The sequence below is a fragment of the Neltuma alba genome, unplaced genomic scaffold (genome assembly GCF_004799145.2).
Source record: "Neltuma alba isolate B1F8T4 unplaced genomic scaffold, ASM479914v2 tig00005776_pilon, whole genome shotgun sequence".
Lineage (NCBI taxonomy): Eukaryota > Viridiplantae > Streptophyta > Magnoliopsida > Fabales > Fabaceae > Neltuma > Neltuma alba.
In genome coordinates, this window is record NW_021634228.1 from 17,680 (window position 1) to 32,497 (window position 14,818).

Here is a 14,818-nt window from a genome sequence, read left to right on the forward strand (position 1 = left end):
AGCGAAGGAACTTGGATCGTAGCAGTTGCTTTGCCATGTACGAATTCAATTTATTCTCAACACAAAAAGGGTCCTGACGTCCGTCGTTCTGCCCCGCTAAAAAAGTAACTAATTTCTAAATATTATTATGGCCTTTCCAAGCAAAAATAAAAAATAAAAAACAAGTGTCAAAGGCCGTAATTCTTATTATAAGACTTGTTATTATAGGTTATTGGAGTTGTTATTAAGACCTTTTGGTAATTATTTCTCTTTTGTGAAACTTGATTGTAATTTCTCTAATTATTATTTGCCTTACACAACAACCTAAAAATCTGATAACTAATTTAAAAAAGTTTATTGGGAAAATGACACTAAAATACCACTTGAATTCCAAAAAGACACATAAGGGACCTGAATAAGCAAAATGACAAAGAAGGCATCAGGTACCAATCTGGAATTTTGATTTTTGGCCTAAAGACTGAATTGCCCTTATTGTGTTTGCCCCCTCCCAGCGAAAGCAATTCCCCCCACTCGGCAAAAGAGAAACTGCCCCCACTTGGCGAAACCAATCCATCTACTCGGTGAAACTAATCCCTCCCCTCAGTGAAACCGAATCCCTCTACTCGATGAAACCAATCCCTCCACTCCATGAAACCAAACCCCCTCCAGTTGACGAAACTAAATCCTTCGCATCACCATTCTGTAGAGATTATTGATTTGGTGGGTTTTGGTTGTGGGAAAGAGGATTTGTAGTGAGAGAGGGAGTGAACCGAAGCGGAAAGATGAAGCGGAAATCAGAAAACTAGCAAGCAATTACGTAACGTAACTGCTGTCATATGCCTGCTGGTTTTTGATAAATCTCATTACGTGAATGGTAAATTTCACTATACATGTAGTTAATTATGAATTTTACAAAATACATATTGTGATTTACAACTTTTGTAGTGAAAGTGACTACTTTGTTAATGGGTTTTGCGACCTGTTTTCAGGAGATAAACAACTTGTTTGTAAAAACTAATAAAAGTGACAACTTTTGTAGTCACGTTGAATTAACTGGTTGCAAAAGCCATTTAAGAAGTGGTCATTTTCACTATAAAAGTTGTAAATATCACTGTGTGTTTTGTAAAATTCAGCGTCAAATTTTATTAATTTTTAGAAACAAGTTGCTCATCCCCTGAAAAGAGGTTGCAAAACTCATCTAAGAAATGGTCATTTTCACTATAAAAGTTGTAAATATCACTGTGTGTTTTGTAAAATTCAGTGTCAAATTTTATTGATTTTTAGAAACAAGTTGCTCATCCCCTGAAAAGAGGTTACAAAACTCATTTAAGAAGTGGTAATTTTCACTACAAAAGTTGTAAATATCACTGTGTGTTTTGTAAAATTCAGCATGGAATTTTATTGGTTTTTAGAAACAAGTTGCTCATCCCCTGAAAAGAGGTTGCAAAACTCATTTAAAAAGTGGTAATTTTCACTACAAAAGTTGTAAATATCACTGTGTGTTTTGTAAAATTCAGCATGGAATTTTATTGGTTTTTAGAAACAAGTTGCTCATCCCCTGAAAAGAGGTTGCAAAACTCATTTAAGAAGTGGTAATTTTCACTACAAAAGTTGTAAATATCACTCTCTGTTTTGTAAAATTCAGCATGGAATTTTATTGGTTTTTAGAAACAAGTTGCCAATTCCTTGAAAAGAGGTTGCAAAACTCATTTAAGAAGTGATAATTTTCACTACGAAAGTTGTAAATCTCACTATGTGTTTTGTCAAATTTAGTAGGAAATTTTATTAGTTTTTAGAAATAAGCTGCCCATCCCCTGAAAACAAGTTACAAAACCCATTGAATAAGTGGTCATTTTTACTACGAAAGTTGTAAATCCCACTATACGTTTTGTCAAATTTAGCATGAAATTTTATTAGTTTTTACAAACAAGTTGTTTATCTCCTGAAAACAGGTTGCAAAACCCATTAAGAAAGTAGTCACTTTCACTACAAAAGTTGTAAATCACAATATGTATTTTGTAAAATTCATAATTAACTACATGTATAGTGAAATTTACCATTCACGTAATGGGATTTACCAAAAACCAGCAGGCATATGACAGCAGTTACGTTACGTAATTGCTTGCTGATTTCCGCTTCGGTTCACTCCCTCTCTCACTACAAATCCTCTTTCCTACAACCAAAATCAACAATCTCTACAGAATGGTGATGCGAAGGAGTAAGATAATAGCATTTTCAACATTCTTCTTTCCTTCTTCCCGCATTTCATCAGCGTCGGTCTTCCTCTCTCTTTTCTCTCACTGCGTCGGTCTTCCTCTCTCCTTTCTCTCACTTTCAGCTTTTGGTCTTCCCGCATTCATCAAGGCATTTTGGTCTTTTGGCCGAAAATATGAATTCTAGATTGGTACCCAGTGCCTTATTTGTCATTTTGCTTATTCAGGTCCCTTATCTGTCTTTTTAGAATTCAAGTGGTATTTTATTGTCATTTTCCCAAGTTTATTTGTCATTTGTAAATAATGATGAATAACTCCACTAACAACTTAAATGTAATAAATTAACAAATAAATATGTTAGAAGGTTTTAAAATGAGAGTTAAACCTAATTTTTAAAGCACTTTCTATTATAGACTATTAATGAGATTTTATAGTTAAGATAATAAAAGATAGTTTAAGAATTAGATTTAACTTTTATTTTAAAATTTTTATAATTAAAATCATATGTGGGATATTATTTGAGAATTCGACTCCTCTTACTCTTAGCATCGTGCTGAACATACCCGACTTCCATTCCGTTAAACAATCACTCCATGCATAGTCCACATTCATTCAACTAAAACCACCATAGTCGAATTTTGATAGCAATGTTCGTGAAGAGAACTTTTACAATTTTCAAGACATCCTTTGTCCTTTTTTTATTATCTTAAGTAAAGAAATTGGCTTATCTTGTCAACCACTAATTAAGGTAGCACTGTATCCAGTTTTTAATATAAAATCTTAATTTATTTTATTTTTTATATTTATTTTTTTTAAAGTAATTTTTTTAATAATAGTAATTTTAGTCACTACACTTATTAGCAAGGATATTTTAAGAAAGACAATACCTATTTATTATGAATAACTAATTTAACTTATTTTCTTAATCTACTCAAATTAATTAATTAGTTTTTATATTTATGATCAGAAATAGTATTATTTTGCGCTCTGTCCGCTTTTGAAAGTTATATTAATTCCCTGCAGTCCAGATGCAATGGATAATGGAATAACAAATAAACTACCAAGATCCATTACCAGAAGATAACCACGTTATTGTGGGTAAACCAAACCTTTAATCATTCACTCAATTTTTGACGTTGTCGTCTATCGATTGGAGATGAAGATTCACAGGCACAATTGATGATGTGATCACGCTAATTTAATTTATACACATGTTTGCATAATACTGTTATTAATATAAGAACTCGTTTAATTTTTATTTTAGTCATAAATATAAAATTTCCATCTACTTTGTGTTTTTATCTTTTATATTTATTCATTTTTTTCTCAAAATAGTCCTTATAGTAATAATAGTTCTGACCAATACACTTGATTAATAATGATATTTTAAAAAAAATCTATTTATTACAAGATAATTAACTTAATAAATTTTTTTAATCTAATCAAATTAATTAACTAACTTTTATATCAACGACGGAAAGTAATTAAAGAACTTAAATAACCTCAAGTTTACTTTGCACGAAATTGAAAACTCATGCAAATACCAAATCAAAACTCAAGTCATAGTGTGCATTGAAAACGACTCAGGAAGCGTTGAGAAACACCAAAAACTATTTTTTTGCAAACCAAAATAAATTTCCTCACATATTTATTTCATATATAGTAAAATCATTGTTTCCATCTAAAGATCCCCTCAGCTTAACAAGCGTTCAGAAATTGCATCCGCTTAAATTTTAATTTCGACCAAAATCTTGATTGGCTATCGTCTTTTTATTTAAAGATGGAATAAGATAAAAACATCCTTCAGATATGTTCATTTTGGAGAGTCCTGTCGCAAACTGCACCGTTAGAATAAGATTCGTTGCTGCTATCTATTTTTGAGTTAATCCAATCCAACTTCACTGTATGTATAAATTTACTACACAACACAGTAATGTTAGGGAGAACTCTATCTACCTTAAAGACACAAGAAAACATACTGTTCATTCTGTTCACTTTTCTTTTCTTCTTCCTCGTGGCTGCGGAAGGTACAGAGGGCTGTGGATGGATCTGCTTGTAGAATTACGTGGGCCATCAACGCCATTATCGTGTAGGCCCGAATGGGAAAAAAAAAAAAAACAAACAAAGAAAGGGAAGAAAAGAAAGAGAAGGGTCAGAAAAGATAAAAAGAACTTATTAAGCAACCGGCTCATGGTAACATTAGGCCAGCGTCTACTTTATTCACAGCTCAATTCATTGGCGATGTCCATCTGGCAAAGGAACCACTTTATGGAAGGGCACGATCCTTTGAGGTAAAGATCCATCTTCCTCGTCATCATCAAATTCCAGTAAATAACTGCCCAATCAACTCAGAAGGTGAATAACCATAAGGCACAAACATTACTGTTGATTATAATTGATATGATTCGATTTGATATGAATTTACTAGTAATGCTTTTGACCAAATCCCCATATTTATTATTTCATTCATTGTAATTATTCTAGAATAATCTTGTATTTATTAGGATTGCTCTTCTCCCTGTGTATATATGCCCTCATGCATTGAGTGAATGAACACAAAACAGTTTACACTCGATCTCTCCTTTTCCACTCCTAATAAAAAAACTGAAAAGGAAATTTCAACGAAAACCTTATCACCCATTTTAAAATACCAGGTGTTCAGGTTTTTCCCCCTCTTGCAATAAAATTTTGAATAACACTGCCTAAGGAGAAACGGGTAGCTCATCTTCCCTCCATAATCTTATCTCACCTATATCTCAATGAGATTTAAACAAGAGAGTTTCACCTGCAAAGTGCTGAAGCACTTTGGCATTCCCAAAAGATGAGTGGGTCATATTTTATACAATGAAGACATACAAGGAAAGCAGTGCCACGTCACAGAGTTTCTGCCACTAATTATATTCCACTCGGCTTGAATGCTATGCATTTAGAAGATATGTTAAGGGCCATTACCAGTTCGATGAAAGTAATAGACTGTACCCAATTATCCATGAACCATACATATATCATGCTGCCAGATTTATTTTCTAACACAAAAATTTAACCTGGCTTTGCAATGATTCTTCATACTTAGCAATTAATTGTGATTTGTCTGATTTTCATAAATAGTGCACCTATATTAAGTTCACAAAAATCTTTATGGATCCTTTCCCTTATCAGAAAATATAGATTTCAATCACATTATAACTTACTTTCGAATGACAAGAAGGTAGGGGTTTATTATTTAATCTTAGTTAAAAAGATTTGCGGAGATAATGAAGAAAAATCGTGTATCTAAGTTGTCCGGTTCTTTAAGCAACAAGGCTATAAAATGAAAATTGGCCAACTGAAAATAATGCGTATTTTATATGAAAGAGATCAATATGATTTCACTGGGTTTCTTCAGATAAATGGACAATAATTATAACCGAAAATGAAGTCCAACAGAATATACTTACTCATCTGTCTTCCTCTGCAGATGTGAAATGATGGAAATTACCCCAGAACATGCACAATATCAACAGTTCGTTTGATGTCAAAGTCAAAGAAGATGTAAATAGAGAAGATTAACAGATTGCAAAATATTTGAAGAGGAAACCCAACCAAGATATAATTCTAGCATAGCAATCAAACGATAGATTTTTCACCTTGCGATGGCCATTGACTACTGTGGCTTTATAAAGGGCAGTAGTCCCAGGATAGACTGCCAAAACTTGCCTTCCATGAGGGAAATCTGGAGCACCAGCAGGATCATTCCTCTTGGGGAAAGGAATAATATTTGCCACGGGAAGCCTGTATTTTCTGCATGCATAAAAAAGAAACAATTTATACTTAACAATTCAATGAATCAAAAGGAATGATTCCCCCACATAGACCATCTAGGTAAAACTATAGAAATGGCTGTTAGTGTATGGGTATCAAGCACACAAGTTTCCCTGGGAATTGAACAATTTTCAGTCCCTGAATACAATGTCATAGCATCAAGAGCACCCAACCACAAACCCTAAAGAGGAGTAAAACCTACTCTCAATGTGTAAATTGAGATCAGAAATGTTGGCATCGGTTTCAGGCTTTCAGCCTCACTCAGTGCGGTTACCATGATAGTTTACAATTTTCTATGTAAAAGTGAAACCATCACGTAAAAGAAATTTTTATTCGAGTAACATCATCAGCAATGTATCACAGAATGAATATTTCAGAAAATTAAATATAAAAGAACATCCACATAGGTTACCTTTGGCCACCGCCCTCTTCATCATCACCAGGTTCCTCATCTAGTACCTCAAATCTGTAAAATTGTATTTGCAAAAAACCAAATAAAAATCTAAAGGGACAACTAAAAAAGATTATCCCAACAGGAAAATGTTTTTATACATTCTTTCAAACAATAGTTACAAACCAATAGATGGGCAAAGTTGAATTGTATAAATTGAAGATCTGACCTCATAAAATATAGCTATAAGTTGGTCCTATTACAAACTATTCAATTTGTACGAACTTTTGAAGTTGACAATCTTGGATGGAAACTTACTCTTTTGATTCCTTGTCAAAATGCATCACTTTAACAACAAACCATTCATCTTTATCAGCATCATGTGGCGTAACCCTAGCTGCCACCTGAGAACACATTAACGTCACAAGTAGAGTTAGAAAACTATCATGTACGAAATTGGTTAGATTCATTTATAAAAAAAATAAAAAATAAAAAAAGGGAGAGCAATCAACAGGATAATGGCCCATTAATATCTAATATTGATCGAAATCTAAGGCTATATGTACCTGCTCACCCTTAAGACTAGCATAAATCTCAAGTTGATTTCGCATACTAGGAGATAGCCTTGAAATATCTGAGTCAGACTTCAGTCGTTTCTTTTTCTGCTCATTGCCTTCTGCAACACAAATATTGTCAGCCAGAAATGGTACAAAACTGTCATCTTATCAGCAATGATGATAATGCAATTTATATTCATAACTAAATCAGCTCTGGCTAAAAATTATATTCTGCTATCCTCACATGTTTGCTTTCATCTTTTATGTTCATATTCATGTAGCTTGCATATCAGTAATTGCATAATGTGAAATAGCCATTACCACACATTTTTGGGACAGCAATGCATCAACAAGGATTAGCTGGTGCAAAAGCACCAGTGTAAATGCAAAATCACTCCTGTAAAATTATAATTCTGCGGCCCCCCATCCCCACCACAAAAAAAAAAAAAAAAAAAAGAATTATCACTTTGGATAATCAGCGCCACCAATATGCGAGCTCCATAAGAATACCCAGCTTTGGATTCTATTACTCCTTCCCGCATATAAGTGAAGAAGGATTAAATGCAAATAAAGGATAAATTAACATAAAGTGGCAAGTTTTACTTAAATTACACACTTGACTGCAGTGCCTTTGAACAAACTACTGAAATGTGTGTCTGTCTATATATTATCAGCCTTCCCTCCCCTATTTTTCACCTTCTTCATGCAGCTTGATTATATATGATTGACCAAAATGGCAGCAGAGATGCCAAATAGCCAACTATATTTTTGAGTATCCAAAGCAGTAGACTTTACCTTTTCCTGGAAAAAACAAACAAAGACAGAAAAAATTGCAAACAATCAGAAATGACAACCACCCAACAGAATAATGGAATTTTGAATTGCAGTCATCACATAGAAGGTCAGGTGTATTATCTTCCTAGTCATTCATTTCCTTTCTCTTTTCATGTCTTTCCTTTCTTTGGAAAAGTTGAGTATAGTGCTATAGATACTTGCACCACTTCTACAATTTTGGTCCATCATACCAGATCAATCTGGCTAATCTATTATAGATAAGAAAGAGACAGTAGGAGAACAACCTACTGAAGCACTGAAATTTAAAGCACAAGTTTTAATAGGAAAAATAATTTGGACTATCACAAATTTGAGACTAACCTATTCTTCTTCGTGGTTGCCCTGGCGGTCCAGGTGGCAGCAGAGCATCAAGTTGGCTTACCAGTAAGTTGGAAATACTGTAACCAAATAACAATGTTGAGAACCGTATAAGGCATAGAATGTCCATTCTGGGCAGAGTATAAGCCAACCATTCTATTGTTTAACCGTGTTTAGTGGAGCCTTGATCATTACCAAACAGTGTAGAAACAAAGAAAATTATTTTTAGAAAAGAAAAAAAGTGAAGATCAACTGCTTCTGGGCCACAGACCAATCGTACCTTACTTCACTTTCCGAAAGCTCTTTTGCACGAGTGTACAATACCTTAAGTTTCGATAATGAGCTATCCCCAGGCTTCTCAACCACCTCAGGAGCTGCATTAGCTTGGGAAAAAACCATCAACAAACAGCAACAGCGGTATTTTTTGTACCACAGAGAGATAACACATAGGAAAATAGGAACTCATATCAGGCAGTTTTACTTCTGACCACTAGAAAACTTAAAAACTACCAACAAACTAATCTCTTTCATTAACACTAATTAATTCTTACTATTACCCACTCAACAAAACAGAGAAGACCAAGGTCCTACGCCCTAAATATGGAGACAATCAGATGCTTGTAGCAGCATGAAAAGTGTGGAGGACATAAAAAATTATAGACGTCCAAGGATGTAAAGAATCTTCTTGGAGCAGCGATGAGAGAGTAGCGAGGCTAGATTAATATTATTACAAGGCGAACTTATTTCTTGCTTACTAGGCAAAGAGTGGATTAAATAGTATCTCCAGGGAATAAGGCATATAGTATCATGTTGCTTCCACCGTCTGATATTTTTCTACGTCTATAGATTGATGAGATAGCAGTGTAGTTTTAGAGCAATGACAGAATCACTGGGAAATAACTGTAAGAGTAGTGAAAACAAGTAGTCTAACAGCAAGAGTATTCGATTTGTTAAATTTGAGCCATTCCAGTCTATAAACTCAAATGACTGACAATAATCTCTCCGATATCAGACAAAGTTAAAATAGACGAGTGGCAACTAACTCTCAAGTCAGAACGTTAGGAACATTCTTCTATTGAATTGGCCAAAATCACAGTAGGAATTGTTCTTTTCTGATTTCATTTAACTTAAACAGTGATCCTAATTCAAAAACTGAAAGTTCAATGGGAAGTAAAAACTTCCCCTAGCTTTCCAGTTTAATTATCTAAACGTCACTCCCGCACCATAACTACCAAATTATCCTAAAAGATGGTAAATTTACTACGTAAATCTATGTCTTTGGAACTAACCTAGGTAAGAATAACTGAAATTTAAGCCAGTTCCAACTATGAACAGCTCAAAACAGCTTTAAGGGGGGGGGGGGACAAACCAACAACAAGCTAAGATCGCATTAATTTACTAGCAATGTGACAACAATTACATCATTCAATAACACGCAAAAAAACAAATTTAAACGACAAAACAAGTAAAGTCTAGAGAAGCATCAAGACGGAGCATTAAAAATAGCAATGATAGAGAAACATACTTGTTTGAAGCTTCTTGTGCATCTTGTTGATCTCGATGAGCACCTCCTCTTGCTCTTTCCTTAACTGATCCAGCTCTTTCGAATTGTCCAAGATGCCAGCAATGTCCGGTGACGACATCGTTACTCTCTCGACAATCGAAGTTCGATTCTGCCTACAATTTTTTGGTCCTACGTCCAATTACCTCGAGAATGGAATTTGACCGAACATAAAGAATAATGCAGCGTTAATGGAATTTTCGTTCAGACTGTGATTAACCCACAAAAACACATCCTGTATTACTAAGAACGCAAGAAGATAGCAGGACGATCGTATTTGCCTCTTTGGTTAATCGGGAAAGTAACGAAGTGACGTCGTTTTTCCGTTTTCGCGAAAGCTTGGGTCGTTTGATCCCGGCCGGATACGGAAATTAACAATGATTGCCTCTGAATAATCAGTTTTTTACCATATTTAAAAATAATAATTATAATCTGTTGGATCAAAATTTGTATGACACGCGGGAGTCAAGAATCAAGATGTCCCAGCCTCCCCGCCCGAGTGCAACCATTTTCTAAATATATTTTTCAACGAAAAAAATGATAATTTAAAAAATTAGCATAAATCATCCTTATTTTAACATTTAAACGTAAGAATTAAAATGTGCATATGAGTAATAAAACAGATAAAAATGAAGGAACGCATCACATACTAAAATATATGAAGAAGATTTTTTTAAAAAAATTGCATGGGATCTAAAGAATTCATACGCCTTCCTATAAATTTTTAAATAGTTTTTATGGTAAATAGTAAGATAATTATGATTACTAAAAAATGCATCATTACTAGTACCAAAATTTTGAGCCGTGTTAGGAGAAGAAAAAAATGTGCCCACGAAACTAATATGTTTTTTCTCTGGGCATTAGAGCCCGTAATACGGTTAGATCTGTTGGTCTAACCTACTAATCCACTATAAATGAGAAGTTAAAATTGGCTAAAAGTCAACCTGCCAGTAAATAAAGCTTTTCAATCCGTGCCATCTTGCCCACAACCCGTTGGGGGTTAACCCTCATTTTTTTGTATTTTTAAAATTTTAGTAATCATTATATGTATATTATTATATTATATATTCTATCTAAAAATTTAAAAAATACATATATCATTTATTTATTTAGTGTTTTTAATCAAGTATTTGAAGAAATGATAAAAATTTCATTGTATTTTTTTTATATTGTATAAGGGAAGATGTTAAAAGAATGAAAATAATAATACTCCTTCGGTCCTTAATATAGGGCCCAATTGTTAAGTTGGTTTTGATCTTAAATATAAGACCCATTTTTCATATTTATCAATTTTCTCTAAATTATCCCTCTGAACACTCCCTCAACGATAATCAAATAGAAGAGAGAAGAGGGTATTAAGAAAGATGATTATGGTATTTTAGGAAAAACGTGTCAAATTTCTTATAATTAACTAACTTACCTAACTTTTTAATCTAATCAAATTAGTTAAATGGGTCTTATATTAAAGACCGGAGGAGTAATAGTAATAGTTAATGGGTTGGCCAACACATCATGACAAGTTAGGATTGGCTAAAAACTAACCAGCCATTACACATAGCCCTTTTAAACTGCACTACCTAACTCTAACCTGTAATGGGTTGACCCGTATTACTATCTTTACTGGACATGCCGAGGATAGGACTATGTTTGAATCTTGAAAGAGATTTTTTATTTTTTAGGAGGAAAAAAGCCGCTTTTTTCTTTGGGTGTGCTCTCAGAACCTCAATATATAACCTATAAGTTAAATCTAGTGAAAAAAAATTAATTTTTCGCAATGAAACAAATTAAAATTTGAATTATCAAGAAGTATCTGTATTTAATATCCAACACACTTCAAATGCAATTATCTCCAATCAAAAAATATTGTCCTAACAAACAAAATCTCAAATATATATTGGTGAGGCACTTTCTAAGCGAAAATGAAAATTTCAGAGCAATGTAATAAGTTGATTATAGTTTATGACCAAAATGATTCGAAATTTTAATAAAGGACTATTTGCACTTAACAATTACAATATTAGCCAAAGAAGCTTTTCAATTTTAAGAAATCTGTTTCGAATGAATGAGAATTTGAAGAAAGGGTTTAAAGTTTATGTTTGAACTCTGAACTGCGGAATTTGCAACCTGGATCTCAAAGTACCCTAATCCCTGCAGTATGTTGTGGGACCACGGTGTTTGTTTCCTACGATATTTTATGAAATAGTACCTTAGAATATGAATACTAGTATAAAAATTTGTTTGAGTTTTGTTTTTTTATTATAAATATAAAATTTCAATTTATTTTGTCTCTCATATTTATTTATTTTTTTAAAGTAGTATTTATAATTATAATAATTTTAATTAATATACTTGATTAGCAAACATATTTAAAAAAAAACAATCCTTATTTATTATAAAAAATTAATTTTATTAGTTTTTTTAATTTACTCAAATTAATATAAATAACTAAGAATGAGAGGCACTATCCAGGAATCAAATAAGGGGCGTTGCACGTATGCGATATCGGCACGAGGCCACAGTGACAATGTCCACAAAGTGGCAAAAGCGTGAACAGTAAATGACAGCCGGCAAATAACATCAGAAAGCTCTCACCAAGAGCCTCGCTCATCACTTCCGCATCAATGCAGATTCATATGTACTCAGCAGTTTTATTATAAATTTTAAATGATTAATTTATGAACAATTAAAAAAAAAGATAAAATTAGTTAAGAATAATAACTAGACAAGACACATAATAATGAGTAAAATAAAAAACTGCATTTAATATTAAAACAAGTTTAAATTAAAGCTTATAAAATAAATCACATTTTTATGAAGTTTGGTAAATGATGCCGTGTCGGGGGTAATAATAAGGGAGAATGATAAAAAAAGTTAGAAAATTACAAATCTCAAATCAGATTTGATAATACAACTTTATTTAGTATTAACAAGTTTGAATTTATAAATGACAATAACTTTTTGTTTAACATTTACAAAATTCTATCTTCTTTTTTCGTTGTTGTCCCTAATAATAATAATATATTATTATTATTGATATTGATGGGTAAAAACGGTGGTTCCATCTGCGTGGGCCAAATTTCATTTTCTCGGCCTCATCGACTATGCATGCCGGCCGATTCGACAGAGATTTGGCGCCTTTCGCCATATCACATACTAACTAACAGACAGCAAATTAATGGCGGATTCATGTACATCGGTTACTTCCCACACCGATCAATCCCATTCTTCCTCTCATCATCTTCTTCTCTCCTGTCTGGCCAGCCTCTGCAACAACCCTTTCAGTGTTCGTGTAACCGTTTCAGTTGGTACGCACTACCGCTCCTGTTCATACTTCTGAAAATCCATACGGGCATTCCGCATTTTGCTTGAATTTAGACCCACTCATTTGCATGCTTTTGCTGAATTTTTCAATACTGGCTCTGTAGATTCAGATTGGTAATTAAATATCTAAATAACACTATCTCATGACTCTCATCGTGGGATGTGAATATTTGTTAAAGTCGAGTGATAGTATTGAGATTATAGCTTGTTGCTTTAAAGTATCATGATTTATATCGCGTTTGCTCTGAGTCAGCTGATAAGCGTTACTTTTTGGGGGTTGAATATTCAGGCTATACATTTGAAAGAAAAGCACCGGCACATTCAGGCAGAGCGTGCCATTGGCGTTGCATATTGCTTTTAAGCAATTTTGAGTCATAAGAAATTGATCACAATGGGAAGTCCCTTACGCAGGTATATGGAATACTCGAGCGTTACCTTCTGTACTGCCCCTCTTCACGCTCACGCAAAATAAAAGAGACAGAAGAAAATTTCATTGACCTTTTTAATATATTTCCATTTGCCCTGCAGTGGAAAAATCAGAAAGTCTAATGAGACAATGAGGTTCACTGTAACAGTTTTTCTTGGAGTTGTTTTTGGCTTCCTTCTGGGAATTTCGTTTCCAACACTCTCATTAGCTAAGGTGTATAACCTTCCGCAACAATACTATGTTTTATGTCAAGTGTTCTCGCTAGAATTAACAGTTTTTGTCTAATTGTCAGATAAATCTCCCCTCTGGCCTTTTCCCATCAATTGATCTCACAAAGATTGAGGACGACGATTATTCAACTATTTCAACCAAGGGAATTTGGGATGCATGGGTTTCTTTTAGCCGCGACAGAAGCAATTTCAATGGAATTCAAAAATATGACGAGGCCAATGTACTATTCTCTGCTCTAGTTTGATAGTTCTTGTGTGGTGCAGAGGTTTAAATGCTGTTCGAAGTTATTGAGCTCATGACTGACTCGGTACACTTGGTCACGATACAGATATGGGTTCCCACAAATCCTCGAGGGGCTGAAAGGTTACCCCCCGATATAGTCAGACCCGAGTCAGATCTTCATCTTCGTCGGTTATGGGGTCCGCCCGTGGAGGTGTGCTTCTTCTTCTTCTTCTTCCTCTTTGATGCTATCTTCATTACTCTTTACCATAAAAGATGCATTGGATTCAGCAGTGAGATTTGCCCTGTGATTCGATGTTACACTTTTTCTCCTCTTTAATGTCTCTTCGGCTGATGGAAGTGACACTTGCAGGACCTAATCATCGAACCAAGGTACCTTGTAACTTTCACTGTTGGTTATGGTCAGAAAGACAATGTTGATGCTGCAGTGAAAAAGGTAATTTCAGTTCCTGCCCCGCCTCACTCTGTTTCTTCATCCCTCTTCCTAACTGTGTTCTCTGTTCGTTTTACTCTCTTTAAATTTCAACTTCAAAATTTCAGTTCTCCAAGAACTTCACTATTGTTTTGTTTCACTATGACGGTCGGACTAGTGAGTGGGACCAGTTTGAATGGTCAAAACGGGCAATCCATATAAGTGCTCCGAAGCAATCTAAATGGTTGGTCCTATTTTCTTCATTTTGTTTCTTACCAAGCCTTTTCATTACGTTTTTGACTTTTGAGTTCTGAGATAAACATCCTGAAATTTGATTCAAGGTGGTTTGCTAAACGCTTTCTGCATCCTGACATCGTGGCACCCTATGACTACATCTTCATTTGGGACGAGGATCTGGGCGTGGAGCATTTTGATGCAGAGGAGTAGCATCAAAACCATAATATTGAGTGTAATTCAGGGTACGGTGAATATTTTTCAGCTTCGACCTCTTTATTACAGGTACCTGAAAATGG

General features: G+C 34.1%; 2 protein-coding genes across 4 annotated transcripts; one reads left to right on the forward strand and one right to left on the reverse strand.

Annotated features, from left to right (window-relative positions):
- Positions 1-4,023: 4,023 nt before the first annotated feature.
- Positions 4,024-9,962, reverse strand: LOC114748672 (SAGA-associated factor 29 homolog A-like). Of its 3 annotated transcripts, none has more exons than XM_028937120.1 (10): positions 9,619-9,962; positions 8,374-8,476; positions 8,097-8,173; positions 7,737-7,742; positions 6,951-7,057; positions 6,703-6,788; positions 6,406-6,459; positions 5,819-5,972; positions 5,630-5,643; positions 4,024-4,527 (listed from the first exon to the last, which is right to left on the reverse strand). In XM_028937120.1, the coding sequence occupies exons 1-10, from the start codon at positions 9,734-9,736 to the stop codon at positions 4,425-4,427; spliced, it is 822 nt and encodes a 273-aa protein (XP_028792953.1). In that variant the 5' UTR covers positions 9,737-9,962; the 3' UTR covers positions 4,024-4,424. The 3 variants fall into 3 exon arrangements, with proteins under 3 accessions (XP_028792953.1, XP_028792952.1, XP_028792954.1); XM_028937119.1 differs by having other exon boundaries at positions 6,951-7,060; positions 9,619-9,959; XM_028937121.1 differs by having other exon boundaries at positions 6,951-7,060; positions 8,374-8,467; positions 9,619-9,951.
- A 2,955-nt stretch (positions 9,963-12,917) lies between these two features.
- On the forward strand, positions 12,918-14,811 carry LOC114748668 (uncharacterized; the record flags this gene model as incomplete). Its single annotated transcript, XM_028937114.1, has 9 exons — positions 12,918-12,959; positions 13,265-13,386; positions 13,504-13,615; positions 13,695-13,853; positions 13,962-14,066; positions 14,226-14,309; positions 14,414-14,529; positions 14,627-14,728; positions 14,805-14,811. Coding segments are annotated over exons 2-9 (705 nt in total), but the record flags the coding sequence as incomplete, so codon positions are not given.
- Between the last annotated feature and the right edge of the window lie 7 nt (positions 14,812-14,818).